The following is a 16,032-nucleotide window of genomic DNA, read 5'->3' as shown; positions in this document are numbered from 1 at the left end:
GAATAAGCAGACACTGTAGTCAGCACAGGAAGGCCAGTCTGCGTGTAAGCTGGTGAGATAGTCATGTGAATCCATCTGCCCAGAGTGTTTGAGAGCTGGCCATCCCTTCTTATGGAATCCATATAGGACAAAGAGGGAGTCCGATTTTCTGATGGAAGTAGTATGGTCCACGTAGATCATCAGAGCACGGACCACATCCAAAGAGGTCTCACATGCCGAGAGGTCTGGTGAATTAAAGGTCGGAACCACAATTTCCTCATTCAGGTGAAAGAGAGATGCCACCTTGGGAAGGAAGCCTGGGCGTGTTCAAAGAACAGCCCCGTCCGGTTGAAATATTAAAAGAGGGGAGCGACAGGAAAGCACCCCTAAATCTGATGCCTTACGGGCAGATACTACAGCCAGTAGAAACAGAGTCTTCGCTGTGAGCCATTTGACATCCACTGATTCCAAGGGTTCGAATGGAGGTTCCTGAAGTGCTTTGAGCACCACTGACAAATCCCATGGAGCCACAGGAGGGACAAAGGGAGGTTGTATACACAGAACACCTTGCATGAAGGTGTGAACATCCAGTATACGAGCAATTCTGCGCTGAAACCAGATAGACAAAGCTAGACCTGCACTTTCAGAGATGCTAGGCGGAGGCCTAAGTCTAGTCCAGCCTGAAGAAAGGCAAGAATACGAGAAACTTTAAAGACTTGAGGGTCATAGTTTCTTAGAGCACACCATTGGAAATGTGTATGCCATATTCTGTAGTAAATCCTGGCTGAGGCCGGTCTAAGTGTTCTGAGCAAGGTCTGGACCACAGAGCTGGAGAAACCCTTAGCTGTTAGGAGGGATGTCTCAAGAGCCACACCGTTAAAGACAGATGGGCCAGGTTCGGATTTAGACATGGACCGTGAAACAACAGGTCTATTGGTAGAGGAAGTTGAAGAGGAACGGCTATGGAGAGTCTTTGAAGATCAGAGTACCAATGACGTCTGGGCCAGCCCGGAGCTATTAACAGGACTGTGCCCCCCTTCTGTCTGAACTTCCAAAGCACTCGAGGAAGCAGGGATATTGGTAGGAAGAGATAGGCCAAATGGAAGTTCTATTTTACCAACAAGGCGTCTATGAAGGCCACGTCGGGGTCCTTTGTTCTGGCTCCATAAACTGGAAGGTTGTGGTTGTGTCTTGAGGCCATGAGATCCACTTTTGAAAGACCCTTATTTGTCCACCAGAAGTTGAAAGACTTCTGGATGTAGAGACCATTCTCCTGTGTGCACGTTGTGACGGCTGAGGAAATCAGCTTCCCAATTGAGAATCCTCGAGAAGAACACTGCGGAGATGGCTTGGAGATTGTGTTCGGCCCCTTTGAGTGCCATCTTGGTGATTGAGGTAGGCCTCAGCCGTGATGTTGTCGGACTGTACTTGTACTTGCCTGTTTTTCAGAATGTTCTAGCCAGAGAGAGAGCTCTGTAGATGGCTCGAAGTTCCAGGATATTGATTGGTAGCACTGCCTTGACTGGGGACCATCGGCCCTGGAACGAGTGCTGGCCGGTTACTATGCCCAACCCTCGGAGGCTTGAGTCCGTGGTGAGGAAAGCCCAGTCCAGGATCCAAAAGGGACGACCCTTGTTCAAATGGGAAGTCTGTGCCACCAGGCTAGGGACAGGCGAACCTCTGGGGGGAGACTGATCGTCTGGGATCTGAACAGATGGGGTAGTCCATTCCACCTGGAGAGGATCAGGTGTTGTAATGGCCTGGAGTGAAACTGGGTGAATTTCACCATGTCGAAGGTGGACACCATTGATCCCAAGGCCAGCAATGCAGAGTGAATTCACACTGCGATTGTGGAGCAGTCTGTGTAGCCTGTGCTGCAATGCTGAAATCATGTCCGATGTTAGGAAGATTCTCTGAACTGGAGAGTCCAGGAGGGCTCCCAAATGTAGCATCCTTTGAGAGGGTGTCAGGGAAGACTTTTTCCAGTTGATCAGCCAACCGTGCATTTGTAGAAAGACAATGGTTACCTGCAGATGGCGGTGAAGAGTCTCTAGGGAGCTGGCCAACAGCAAGAGATCGTCCAAGTGTGGGAGCAGTCTGATCCCTTGACGATGAGGAGAGGCCGCCATAGCTGCCATGATCTTGGTAAAGACCTGAGGGGCCGCTGAAATCCCAAACAGCAGAGCCTGAAATTGGTTGCTGCAGTGTAGCAAACTGGAGATATTGTTGATGAGAATGCGCTATAGATACATGTAGGTAAGCGCCCTGAATGTCAAGGGATACCATAAAATATCCAGGCTCCAATGCTAGGATAATAGAACGGAGGGTTTCCATACGAAATCTGGGCACCCTGATAAACTTGTTCAGAGACTTGAGGCTGAAGATAGGTCGCTGAGACACATTGGGTTTCTGATCTACGAAAAGGGTAAAATAATAGCCCTTGGCCCTGTTGTGAGCAGGTGACCTAAAGTATTACTCCTGAATTCAGTAAGGACTGAATGGCTTTTTGGAGCTGCAGGGCCCTGGTTGAGTCTGATGGAGGTCCTGTACAGGGAGAGGCCCACCCAGTCAGGCTGCAGGCTTGTCCTCAGACTTGGCAGGTGGACATCTAGTAGCCCAGGCTTGTTTGGCCCTAGGCTTTGAGGCCTTGGCTGAGGTCTGTTGCCATGGAAAGGACTGAACCTTGGATTTGCCTTGAGGGCAAAAGGACGAAAGGATGATGTCCGCAGCTTTGTATTATATGCAGAGGGCAGGAATGCTGTCTTGTTAGCCGTCAAAGTAGTCACAATTTTATCTAATTTTGGACCAAATAGGACGTCTGCTGCATAAGGTAGAGACTCTAGAGCCCGTTTTGATTCTGAATCTGCTTTCCAGGAACGTAGCCAAAGGATATGTCGGGCCACTACCAAAGTGGCAGATATCCTGGAGGCCAGGAGAGCCGTATCCATTGCTGCTTCACCTAAGTAGGAGGCTGCATCTCTGATGTGAGATATGTAGGACAGCTGTTCCCTCGAAGCATCAGGGAGAAAGTGTCTTTTCTAGTGCCTCTGCCCAACTCTCAATGGCTTTTGCCACCCAGGCTGTAGCCCTAGCAGGCTGAGTAATAGCTCCTGTAAGAGAGTAAATAGATTTATGACAAGCGTCTATCTGTAGTTTCCATCAAGGAGGTTGCAGTATGAATGGGTAAGGTGGCATTTTTAACCAGACGTGTTACATGAGAATCCACTGTTGGGGGAACTTCCCATTTAGTACAATCAGTAGCTGGAAGCGGGTAAAAGGAACTGAACCGTTTTAGAATTTTTAACCTTTTACCGGGCATATTCCAAGCTTCACTCACGTGATCAGATAGCTGGTCAGAGTGAAGGAACTCTGGTAAAACCACCTTTTGTCACATAAAAAGTACATGGTTTTTTTTTCTTAGGAGCGGGTTCATCCTCTTCTATTTATAGAATAGTTTTACCAGCTCTCACAAGGGCAGGTATATTTAGTTTAGAGGGTGGCTCCTCTTCTCCTGAGAGAGAGTGAGAGAGATCAGATAACTGTGTGGATTGGGAAGATATCATAGTACGTTTAGTAGGTAAAGGTTTATCTTTTTGCTGCATTTGCGGAAAAACCATAGAGGTATTAACCAAACTCTGTACTGAGGTAGACAGTACGTCTATTCATGGGGGAAACAAAGGATTTGCAAGGAGTACCTGCTGTGGCCATCCCATAGGAGGAGCTGCCACAGGTACCACTACTTGGTCCGCAAGTTTTGCCAGCATTTGTGAAAAGGCAGCCCAGAGTGGGTGGAAGGAGACACCCCGAGGCTGATGGGCCTGGAGCTGTGTAACAATTAATACAGAGACCATCCTGAATGAGGTCCTCTGTGGCCAAGGCTGCAAAGCAGGACTTACAAGACACCAGAGTAGGAGGAGCAGCATCAGGCTGCTTGTTATTCTTTCCTCTGCCAGCCATAGCCACAAGAATAATAGCATGCACAGTATGATACAGTGTAATGAACACCTTGCAGTATGTGTAATATGGCACAATGTAGTGTGCAACTGCACTATATATGGCATAATGTAGTGTATATAGTATGTGATAGTTCTCACCGTTATATAGCAGATGAGAGGTACAAGGAACCCCCAAATACCTTAGTATGTCATGGTATAATAGAAAAATAAGGGAGAGGTATAACTTAGCGTTCCAGCTAGGCTGTTTTAGCGGGGCGCTGCGCCCAGCCCTCCTTCTGGAGGGCAAAAAACTCCCTGCCCTCACCACGCAGCGCACCGCTAAGACAGCCTGCGGGTGCAGTCTTCACCCGCGGGCCGCAGTTCCCGCGGGTGGGGAAATGTGCGGTGACCCGGTCACCGCTAGCGAATAGACGCTGGACGCATGCGCCCGGCATCTATTCTACATGTCAGCAACGCTTGGGGGCTGCCCGGCTTGTCCTTAAGTGCCGGCCACGCCCCCAAGAGTGACGCGTTATAGACACGCCCCTTTTCAATGGCAACGCCCTTTTGGGTGTGCGCGTGTGGAGCTAGAGTGAACACTATAACTGACAGTAAAGAAAGTAGAGAAAGTAGAGATTGGCGCTAGCACAAGTCATGTACAAACCCAGAAAAAAAAAAAAACATTACATGGGCACTAAAATCGACCTCACAGACCATAGTGGCTGGTAGGATATAGCGCTGTATAACCTGGCCTGTGGGAGAAGTATACAAGGAGACTGGACCCACCGTTTCCCGGAGACCTGCTTGCAGAAAATGGCTGCCACGCGCCTCTGATGGGCCGGAGAGTGAGGGAGTAGCAGCTCACGGAACACAAAGACTGCAGTGGAAAGTTGCCCTGAGCTGGGAAGGGGCTGCAGGGAGAATACCTTATCCCCCTGGCTGACGTTAACCACCAGGTGTCCTGGCCTTAAAAATATGCCTCTGCGCCAGTAACATTTAGTCCCGATGGTCTAGTGGAGTGGTGGGCAAAGCCAGAGTCCACATCAGTACCTCCAGTCTGTCTGAGACCGAAGGCAAGACTGCACTAAGCCGCGGGTACCCGCCTTACCTGTCCGCTGGATATCAGGCTGCAGTCTGGGGTCCGTGGAGCCTGCCAGATAGTCCCCCTCATGGCCCCGCCGGGAGTACCTAGCTCAGGCTTGGTGGAGAGGTGATGGGGCGGCAGCACAGACGTCCGGAGGACAGTCTGGTGCTGCTCACCTATTTGTAAAAAAAAATAAAAAGTAAATAAAAGCATGAAAGTAAAGCTTGGGCTGCTTAATACAGCCCACTGTTATAATGGTGATCCAGCTCCTGCCAGACACCAACGAAACTGAACTGCCCTCAGGCTGTAGGCGGGGTATAGGGGGAAGGACCGGAGCATCCTGGGATTATAAAGCTTTGCTGTTGGTGTCCGGTCATCCAGGTTCCACCTACACCCCAATGTCTCCCTGTGGAGCCCTATGGACCCTGGAGAAGAAAATCATAAATTTGAGCCAGTTGATGTGGAGCAACCCTGGGATGCGGTCATTATACAGACAGTCGGGATGCCGGCGCTGGAATCCTAATACCTGTCAGAATCCTGGTGCTGAGGCTATGTTTAGGGCGTGCGCATGTGTGTGTATGGGGGGTGTTGGTGTTAAGTTTAGGCACGGGGGGAAGGTTAGGTTTAGGCAGCAGGTAAGTAGAGTTAGGGATAGGGGGGGGGGGGGGGGGGGTTAGGATACTGACAGATATCCTAACCCTGTCTCGGGATGGCAGCATCAGGATTTTGACCGCCAGGAGCCCGAGCCCTGGCATCGCGTACCCAACCCGCAATCCTAATGTTATAGGTACGTTTACATGTTCCACAATGAACATATGGTACTGAATGATTATATCTGGTGGTCTCCAGGTGCCGTAGACACAGTTGTGAGAGGCCGCAAAGTGACCAAATTCCATTTTCAGTTACAACTCCCTGTATTGGAAATTTGGAGAGGTCCCGTTCTTCATAACTTAGCTTATTATACTGCTAATTGCTACCAATCTGCACTGTTGCAAGCACTGTAAAGATTCTAGTTATCAAATCTCCATTCTTATAATTAAACAGTAGGGGGTATATTTTTAAAAAAAGTGAGAAATTTTAGAAGTGGAGATGTTGCATAGCAATCAGATTCTACTTAACATTTAACTAGCACCTTCTAGAAGTTTAGATAGCTAGAATCCGATTGGTTGCTATGGGCAACATCTCCAATTCTCAAAACTCTCACTTTAGTAAATTTACCCCTAGGACTCAATAGCAATTATCAGTAACTGTGGGTGTTTCAGGGGCGGAACCACTAACATACCAATCCTGCCTCCTCCTTCTCAAAGTCTCATATCTTAACACTCTAAAGCAAATACAACAGTGTTATTGTACAAAAAGCAACTGATTCAAAAGCTGCGAATTTTTGTAGCATGCTATTAACTAAAAAAAAGTCTAAAGTTTAATTATAGAAAAATACAATAAAAGTAACAAAAAATATTACCATCAATATATTCCTCCTTACCTTTCAAATCTTGATTCCACGTCAAAGTTGTCAACATTCAGAACCAAATCAACATTGTTTTCAGCACTAATACTAGTCCTCGTTGTGGTATATACACTTAACTGAAATTATAAGACAACAAGATACCCATTTTATAATAAATCAAATGTGAAATGTTTTTGATACTTGAGAGCATATTAGCAACATAATAAATATTATTTAAATAACACTACATGTTTTTGAATTAAAGTAATTACCAAAAAGAAGGTACAAACTACTCCAACATGAAAATCTTTCATAATATTCAAATGACAAGGTATGAAAGAGTTGCTAAAACACATACTTGCAGCTTCGGCCTCCGGGATAAGTACGGTTTGATGCAGTTGTCACTGTGGCTTTCACAGGGCTTAGTATACACAATGCCATACATCACCCAGCAGGTATGAACCACATATACAATAAATACTCCAACCACAAGGGTGGTGAAGGAGCTTCTGTTCAACATCATAGGTGGAAAAGGAAACTGCAGGGAAACAATTTGGTGTCCAAAATAGTTAGAGAATGTAAAGATCTGTAAGAGAACAAATTAAGCTATAAGCCATATTTAAGTCAACACTCTGCTACATGGACTAAAGCAAATATACTCCATTTTTAGGAGAGTATTAGCATAGCTCTCATATATTCATTTTGAACATAATTATGAATGTTGTTTATCTAGGTCATCTCTGCCCTGGTTTCTAATCACTAAACACGGATACTCCTGAAAATAGACCAATAAAAACATTATAGCATTATCCATAACAGTATAGAAGAAAGGAAAAGGGCACACAGGGATGCAAGGGACACATACAGAGATGAAAATATACAGGAGAAAAGGTGAGGACATGACAAAGTACAGAACAAAATGTTAGTACTAAGGATGCTGCAAGCTGAAGAGAGAAATGAGGAGAGAGAGAAATCCCAAACAGCACAAGGGACAATGGGCCTGATTCAGAGCCGGACGCTCTGACAAGAGCGCTCGCTCTGAATCAGGGCCCTCCTACCTAACATTGGAGCGGCCTCCTGGTCGCTCGCATAGCTGTGGGTGACCACCCACAGCTTATGCGAGCGGCCAAAACGATGGTCGCGATGGACAAGACCATCGGGCTTGCGACGAGACCCTGCGGTAGGGTCTCGCTGCCGCAAGACCAGGAGTGCTTTTGGCTCTATCAGAGCCAAATGCACTCCCACTGACATCACTAGTGATGTCAGTGGGGCCGGCCCCAGACGGTAGGCGTTCCCATGGGAACGCCTACCGTCTGGGCAGCAACGCCCCCGGCACGCCCACCAAAGGGGGCGTGCTGTCACTCACCATCGACAGCATGGCCGTCGCTATTCAGGTCTCGCGCAAGTGCACGACGGAGCTCCCTCCGTCGTGCGCATGCGCACTAGGGCACCATCAACCCACTTGCGAGCGCTCGCGAGCGGGTCTGAATCAGGCCCAATATTTAGTAGTTAATACATTAAAATGTTTCCATTGTCCCTTACCAGCCATCCTTGTTCAATATCTTGCTTCCTACTTCCAGAAATAAATTCCTTTCCTGCACCCTCAATTGAGAAGATCCCACAACATCGATTCTATACTCCTCTACTCTTCCCACTGACTACAGGTATAATTACATTATTATTACTCCTGTGTGGCAAGCACTCATACTCTGAAAAAATAAAAAATGCTGACCCAAATCTTCTCTTAAGCTGGGTACACACTATAAGATGTGTGAGCCAGCGATGGTGCGGTGTAACAATACATTGCGTACTACATAGACACTGCATGAGCCAGTGTACGATGGTGAGATGTGTCAATACATGCTGCATGTTCTGTACAGCAGCAGATGGGACGATGCAGTGAATGACGGATCGGACGTAAACACTATAGTATGTGTGCAATATATCATTCTGATCCGTGTCAGAATAATATCGTATAGTGTGTGTAGCTTTTGATTAGCTTCCCATCTCTCTATTCCTTTTTTAAGTTATGTATTGTTCTGTCTACACTTGCCTATAGTAAAATACTGCAGTGACTAAAGTGGTGAATAATTTGATCACTACTTCATCTGAGGGTCAGTATTCCCTTCTATTCTCCTTGACATATTTGCTGCATTTAATACTGTTGAACACTCATTTCTCCTACAAATGGTGCATTGAATAGGTCCTCAGGACATGAGGTCTCATTCAGACCCGGTCGCAAGCGCCGAGCGCTCGCAACCGGGTCGATGTTAAGGCCCTGCGCACGCTCAGCGGCCGCACTGTGCGTGCGCAAGCCCCGGAGCGAGAGAGAAATTCTCTCGCTCCGGAGCTCACTACAAAAGGGGCGGCTGTCGATGTTGATCGACAGCGCGCCCCGTTTTGTAGGTGGGGGGGGGCTACACAAACAGAGGGGTTCCGCCGTTTTGTGGGCGGCCGCACTGACATCAGCAGTGATGTCAGTGGGAAGCTTGCTGCAGTAAGCTCCCTGGGGCTTGCGGTTGCCGAGACCCAACCTTAGGGTCTCGTCGCAAGCCCCGATGGTCGCGATGGTCTTGACCATCACGACCAGACCATCGCGACCATCAACCTGGTCGGTCGCTAAAGCTGTGGGTGGTAACCCACAGCTTAGCTAGCGACCAAGAACATACAAGCGGCCGCCCTCATTCAGAACGAGCGCTCGCTTTTTGCGAACGCCTCTGAATGAGGGCCATGGTCCTATCCTGGCATCCTACATATCAAGTTACTACATTGTTGGTCATGTCTCTGGGGCCACCTCCTCGCAGCTTCCTCTATAGCAGCCACAGGCCCTCTGTGTTTCTCTACCTATCCTAGGTTGAACAAAGTTGTCCAAAAGTGAACACAGCAATTTAGCAAAATAAAATTTAGCATGTACAGCAGGATGTAAAAAACATTTAAGTGTTTGTCTTTCTTGCCAAAACAGCTAGCATATACCAGCAGTGTCAAACACATTTTTCAGCATCTAATAGTGTCTGATACATGAAATCAGTAATTCTCAACATATAACTAAATATTCATACAGTCGCACAAAGAAACTTTATTGGCTGCAATATGGTGTTATTCTGCAAAATCAAACTGCCTGCAATTGGAAATTAATTGCTAAGAAATCTTCTTCGTTCCAATATCCTTTATGCAGATATAGGGGTAAATGTAATAGCCTGCGGACTGCAGGCATTGGCGAGTTCCCTGCAAGACTGCCCGAAGTTTTAAAGTAGCAGTAATTTAAAAGGCAAAACCAATTTGATTTTGCCTTTTTAATGACTGTTACTTTAAAACATTGGGCAGTCTTGCACGGAACTCGCCAATGCCTGCAGTCCGCAGGCTATTACATTTACTCCATGTGTATAGCCAAGTAGAGAGGTAGTGATTAAAAAAAGATATATGCAAACTATTTGAATGGTGTTTTAATTCTAGGCCATGGTGTCTTCCAGCTTGCAGGTCTACTCCCACCTGTAGCACCCAGAAAAAAAAAAAGTCATACCAAACCATGTATGTGGGAAGAAGGGGGTGAGTAATAAGTACGGTTTAACGGCAAGCCCCCATCTGCAATGAAATATCTGTTTAACATTGACAAATTAGCAGTGTTAGGGACTTGCTGCCAACATTCTATTTTTAGGCACCAGCACAGAAGGTCAGGGCTGGTAGAGCTCAATCATGGATTCAGACTAAGGAGCTGATCAGACCCGCTCGCTAAGATGCATTACTCTCGCTGCTGTCGATGGTATGCAGTGTGTATGCATTGTGCGCATGCATCGCAGTGCGTATACCTTAGCGAAAGTTCACATTGCATTCTCTTGTTGCGCATAGACAGCCCAGCAGAGTGAGTGACAGGGGAAGCAGTTTGTAGGTGGTAAAGGGCTGGCCATTAAAAACGGGGGAGTGGAGATGCAAATGCAGGCGTGCCAGAGCATCTCAACAGCGTTTTAGAAGTGTGCATAATTAAAAGACAGCATCATAGTACAAGTTACCTGGCTTGTTTTTACACTGAAGTGCTCGCAGTGCTTGCAACAGGGTATGGTCAACCTCAAGTGCTGCGATATCATCCGATGGTTGCATACACTTCCTGGACATGACGTGCACAAGTGGGTGTCTTAAAACAGGCTGGTGGGTGTCTGCATACACTATGTGATCGCTCTCTAAGAAATACTGGGCGTGCTAATGCATTGCTGGGCGATAGCACTGCCTACACAATTTGCATACACATCGTGCGAGCGGCTCTGAATCAGGCCCTAAGTCAGTACACCAATTGAAGATGTACAGGAACAAGCATAGTGCTTTTGCTCAATGACCAACCAGAACATATATCACCACCAACAGCTGCAACGGTTATTCTGCTACTTTATGTATCAAGCGTTTATTACGCCTTTTATTGGAAGATTCAAATAGCCTGGGTATAGTGTCTGGAACTGTTCCCGCAAGCAACCCAGAGGCAGCTGTTATTGCTTATTTCTACTCAAAACACTGGAGGGTGCAAGCAGAAATAAGTGTTAACTGCTGCCTTGGTGCTGGTTGGCTGTGAAGCTATAATTGAATAGTCTGGGTATTTTATTCAGGAAAAGACACCACCAAAAATACAGAAACATGGATCCATAATAGGCAGTGAAAGTCTTCATCCTAGCACCCTGCACCTGTCACAACCCATGCAGTTCCTCTTTCCTGTCTGGGGTGACGCTCTCTGCTCTGGTGCTTCCAGCACACTCAGCTAATGTAACAAACTACTGAGTTACAGACCAGAGTGTGCGAGAAGCACCACACCAGAGCAGTGAGCGACACCCCAGGCAAGAAAGAGGAACTGCACGGGTTGTGACAGGTGCAGGGTGCTAGAATGGACACTACCTCTACTACATAGCTGCCAATCAGGACCTTCAAATGATGCGGCCACATGTGAAGCACCAGTAAATACATATAAATAGTACTGGCGCTAAAAATTAATGCTATATTTAAAATTAGATTGATAGCTGGTGCATAAAATAGCTGAAACGGATGTATAAAACAATAACTCATTTATTACATAAATTGGCAATAAATACTGACAATAATGGGAATGAATAAATTCATAAAATGTAATTAAAATCCACAATAGCAGATGAGATCACTGCAACAATTCGCTACTAGGGGGATCCAAAGTCCATAATTGTAGAATGGGCACTAGCTGAGAGGACCAAGTGAACAGTTCCAACAAGTAGGTACAGCAAATATTTACCAAGTGGGTCAGATGTATACCACAGTCCTGTTAGCGATGATCGCAGAGGAATTGACTGAATAAGATCCACTTGTAGCTGTAGCTCTATATGGATATTGGATGCAGGTTCCCAAACAGCAAAAAGTGGTGTCCAATAAGTTCCAATGTGTTGGTATAATGAAGGGTCACCCCAAGAATTGTAGCGGTGGGCAGGAGGCTGGCTTAACACTTTCGCTGGTTAAAAGTGTCCAGCTTCTTCAGAAGAACTGTTCACTTGGTCCTCTCAGCTAGTGCCCATTCTACAATTATGGACGAATTGTTGCAGTGATCTCATCTGCTATTGTGGATTTTAATTACATTTTATGACTTTATTCATTCCTATTATTGTCAGTATTTATTGCCAATTTATGTAATAAATGAGTTGTTTAAAACATCCGTTTCAGCTATATATGCACCAGCTATCAATCTCATTTTAAATTTTTTGCGCCAGTACTATTTATATATATTTACTCCTGCTTGGGGTCTGACTAACCCCTTCTGGCGTCTCTCTTTGCCTGCACATTGGTGGTTCTTTGGTTTTTCTATTCACATGTGAAGCACCAGTCTAGCAACTAGGGAGCACTGTGACTGGAGCCTACAGAGCCAAACAGGCTCCATTTTAATTTGTTACGAAGATTGCTGAACTGGAAACCTAAATCTGTGTGTATATGAAATGGCTCAAGTATGCAAACAACGATCGAGACTGAAAACAGTAATAACTTTGCAAGTGGATCAAGTGTATCATATATTGCACTTAGCATGACAGAAACACACTTCCATAATGTCACAGGATGACATGATGAAACCAATCATAAGCATAAAGGGCGGTATTCAATTTTTATAGAGCGACCCGATCTCCCGTCTACAGTGAAAGGAGATCGCTGGGTGCTATTCAATTGTTGCTGTTTTTTCGCGCTGATCACGCCCAAAGTGGTCGGGTTTAGACACCCCAACCAGGTCACTTTTTGCCCATTTCAGCTTGCACCCCGCTGGGGCTGCGAGCTGACATGGTGCGCTGGCAGCAGATCACACCTGACAGGAGCAACAATTAAATAGCTCCTGTCAGGCGTGTAAAGGGGCGAAGCAATTGAATACCACCCCATGTGTTTATATATATATAAAAAAAAAAAAAAAAACACACACACACACACACACACAACAGAACATGTATGAAATATAATTTTATATATATATATATATATATATATATATATATATATATATGCATCAGCAGTGACATTTTCTACACTTTCCACATTGGTTAACAGTATTTACAATGTGGATTCTATTACTAAACCACATAATTGTGTGATTGTACTTAAGCATTATGCTACTGTATGCTGGCAATGGCTATTCTAACATATGGTAGGTATGAGAGGCCAAATCAACCGAATATTACTCTTATTTAGCTTATTATACAGTGCAGTTTCATACACAGCCAGTAATAACAAGAACAGATAAGAAGGCCACAGAACCATATGGTGAATGGGAAGCACTCAGTAACAAGCCCTGGTTTAAAATTAATCAATCTGTCATTAGGAGCCTCCCATGGACAATGCTGCGGCTCTAGCCCACGTAATACACCTATATATCTGCTTCATTATAAATACAGAATTTCGTGCTAATAATACAGGATGCAGCAGCTCCCTGTCATTCAGCTGCGCGGTGCTGTGCTGCAAAGTAATCTATACACGCAGTAACAGCCGGCCACACACGGTATTACCTCCCGCCGGTACAGTGCATGTCTCTCTACCGAGAGGGACGGCGCAGGAACCGGGAAGACTGAGAGCTGTCAGCCAGGTCCGGAAGTGACGTATCCCAGTTGGGGTACTGACCTGACTTTCTAGAGGGAAAGATAGCTTCAAAATATACCTAATACAGGTCCCACGGCGGCTGCCATTAAGTAGAAGACCAAGGGTTATATAGTAACGTTCTGAGCAGACACCTCCAGTATGGCTTCCCTAGCGAAGACACGTTACAGTAACGTGTTGTTAGTGACTTCTTGCAGTTTACTTTACATTTAGTCTTGCATATGATTCATCATTCATGGCCAGATGAGTGGTACAGTACAGTACAGTACACTCGGTATCAGCGGTACCGTGCGGATGCTGCTTAGTGATTATTATAAGCGGCACACACCACAGGCACACTCAGTGCTGCAAGGAGGGTACAAACGTACTTGCCTATACTCTGACCGGCATGCCTGGCACAGGCGGAGAGGCTGCAGAGCAACTGCTGGGGATACTGCAGTCCCTGTACTACAAGGTGTTAGGGATCAGGGACTATGTGGAAATATTACAGGCAGGCAGCCAGGAGACAGCCACTGCTGTGTTTCAGGAGGGAGACACTGAGAGGTATTGGACATTTCTGTCTGAGCTGCTGGTGTGCATCCCCCGGGGGACAAAGAAACTCAGCTCCCCTATCTCATTCCTTCAGGTAAGAGCCTATAGCCACAACTGATTCAAAGTATGGGAAAAAGCAAGTAACTTTGCACCTTGATTTGACCAGATTTAAAATGTGCATTGAGAGAGTTAAGCCGGGTACACATTAGGAGATCCTTTGCATGATACATACAGTCAGGTGCATAAATATTGGGACATTGACAGAATTTTCATATTTTGGCCTCTATTCACCACCACAATGGCTTTGAAATGAAACAAACAAGATGTGCTTTAACTGCAGACTTTCAGATTTAATTTGAGGGTAATTACATCCAAATCAGGTGAACGGTGTAGGAATTACAACGGTTTCTATATGTGCCCCCCACTTTTTAAGGGGCCAAAAGTAATGGGACAAACTAAACAATCCTAAATCTAACTTTCACTTTTTAATACTTTGTTGCAAATCCTTTGCAGGCAATTAGAGCCTGAAGTCTGGAACGCATAGACATCACCAGACGCTGGGTTTCATCCCTGGTGATGCTCTGCCAGGCCTCTACTGCAAATGTCTTCAGTTCCTGCTTGTTCTTGGGGCATTTTCCCTTCAGTTTTGTCTTCATCAAGTGAAATGCATGCTCAATCGGATTCAGGTCAGGGGATTGACTTGGCCATTGCATAACATTCCACTTTTTAGCCTTAAAAAACTCTTTGGTGCTTTTGCAGTATGCTTCGGGTCATTGTCCATCTGCACTGTGAAGCGCCGTCCAATGAGTTCTGAAGCATTTGACTGAATATGAGTATGTAATATTGCCCGAAACACTTCAGAATTCATTCTGCTGCGTTTGTCAGCAGTCACATCATCAATAAATACAAGGGAACCAGTTCCATTGGCAGCCATACATGCCCACACCATGACACTACCACCACCACCATGCTTCACTGATGAGGTGGTATGTTTTGGATCATGAGCAGTTCCTTTCCTTCTCCATACTTTTCTCTTCCCATCACTCTGGTACAAGTTGATCTTTGTCTCATCTGTCCATAGGATGTTCCAGAACTGTAATGGCTTTTTTAGATGTTGTTTGGCAAGCTCTAATCTGGTCTTCCTGTTTTTGTGGCTCACCAATGGCTTAGATCTTGTGGTGAACCCTCTATATTCACTCTTGTGAAGTCTTCTCTTGATTGTTGACATTGACACATATACACCTACCTCCTGGAGAGTGTTCTTGATTTGGTCAACTGTTGTGAAGGGGTTTTTCTTCACCATGGAAATAATTCTTCTGTCATCCACCACAGTTGTTTTCCGTGGTCTTCCGGGTCTTTTGGTGTTGCTGAGCTCTCCGGTGCGTTCTTTCTTTTTAAGAATGTTCCAAACAGTTGATGTGGCCACACCTAATGTTTTTGCTATCTCTCTGATGGGTTTGTTTTGATTTTTCAGCCTAATGATGGCTTGCTTCACTGATAGTGACAGCTCTTTGGATCTCATATTGAGAGTCGACAGCAACTGATTCCAAATGCAAATGTCACACCTAGAATCAACTCCAGACCTTTTACCTGCTTAATTGATAATGAAATAACGAAGGAATAGCCCACACCTGTCCATGAAATAGCTTTTGAGTTGATAGTCCCATTACTTTTGGCCCCTTAAAAAGTGGGAGGCACATATAGAAACCGTTGTAATTCCTACACCGTTCACCTGATTTTGGATGTAATTACCCTCAAATTAAATCTGAAAGTCTGCAGTTAAAGCACATCTTGTTTGTTTCATTTCAAATCCATTGTGGTGGTGAATAGAGGCCAAAATATGAAAATTCTGTCACTGTCCCAATATTTATGCACCTGACTGTATATTGTTCTGATTGCACGTACCTGAGGGTCCTTCATCACATTGTCCCATCTGCTGTGTAACACAACAGATGGGACTATGAGATGAACGATGCCATGCTGCT

The 16,032-nt window shown here is 45.6% G+C and overlaps 2 protein-coding genes across 10 annotated transcripts in view; one reads left to right on the top strand and one right to left on the bottom strand.

The window, feature by feature from the left end:
- CLPTM1L (CLPTM1 like) overlaps positions 1-13,526 on the bottom strand; it is a 66,817-nt gene extending 53,291 nt beyond the window's left edge. For 2 of the 3 annotated variants that reach the window (XM_088445648.1, XM_088445651.1), the window contains exons 1-3: positions 13,429-13,526; positions 6,804-6,983; positions 6,482-6,582 (exon numbers count right to left, since the gene is read on the bottom strand). In XM_088445648.1, coding sequence (XP_088301774.1) covers positions 6,482-6,582; positions 6,804-6,968 — 266 coding nt within the window. In that variant the 5' untranslated portion in view covers positions 6,969-6,983; positions 13,429-13,526. Of the gene's footprint in view, positions 1-6,481; positions 6,583-6,803; positions 7,032-13,428 lie in introns of all 3 variants that reach the window. The other variant, XM_088445649.1, reaches the window with a different exon arrangement.
- Positions 13,527-13,676: 150 nt separating this feature from the next.
- The window catches only part of TERT (telomerase reverse transcriptase), an 80,505-nt gene continuing 78,149 nt past the window's right edge, over positions 13,677-16,032 (top strand). For all 7 annotated transcript variants that reach the window (XM_088445713.1, XM_088445711.1, XM_088445706.1 and 4 more), the window contains exon 1: positions 13,677-14,141. In XM_088445713.1, the coding sequence (XP_088301839.1) occupies positions 13,905-14,141 (237 nt within the window). In that variant the 5' untranslated portion in view covers positions 13,677-13,904. The remainder of the gene's footprint in view (positions 14,142-16,032) is intronic.

Source organism: Taudactylus pleione, unplaced genomic scaffold, assembly GCF_031769625.1.
Source record: "Taudactylus pleione unplaced genomic scaffold, aTauple2 ptg000386l, whole genome shotgun sequence".
NCBI classification, from domain to species: Eukaryota; Metazoa; Chordata; class Amphibia; order Anura; family Myobatrachidae; genus Taudactylus; species Taudactylus pleione.
Note: the sequence above shows the minus strand (reverse complement) of the source record. Positions and strands in the feature narration are given on the sequence as shown.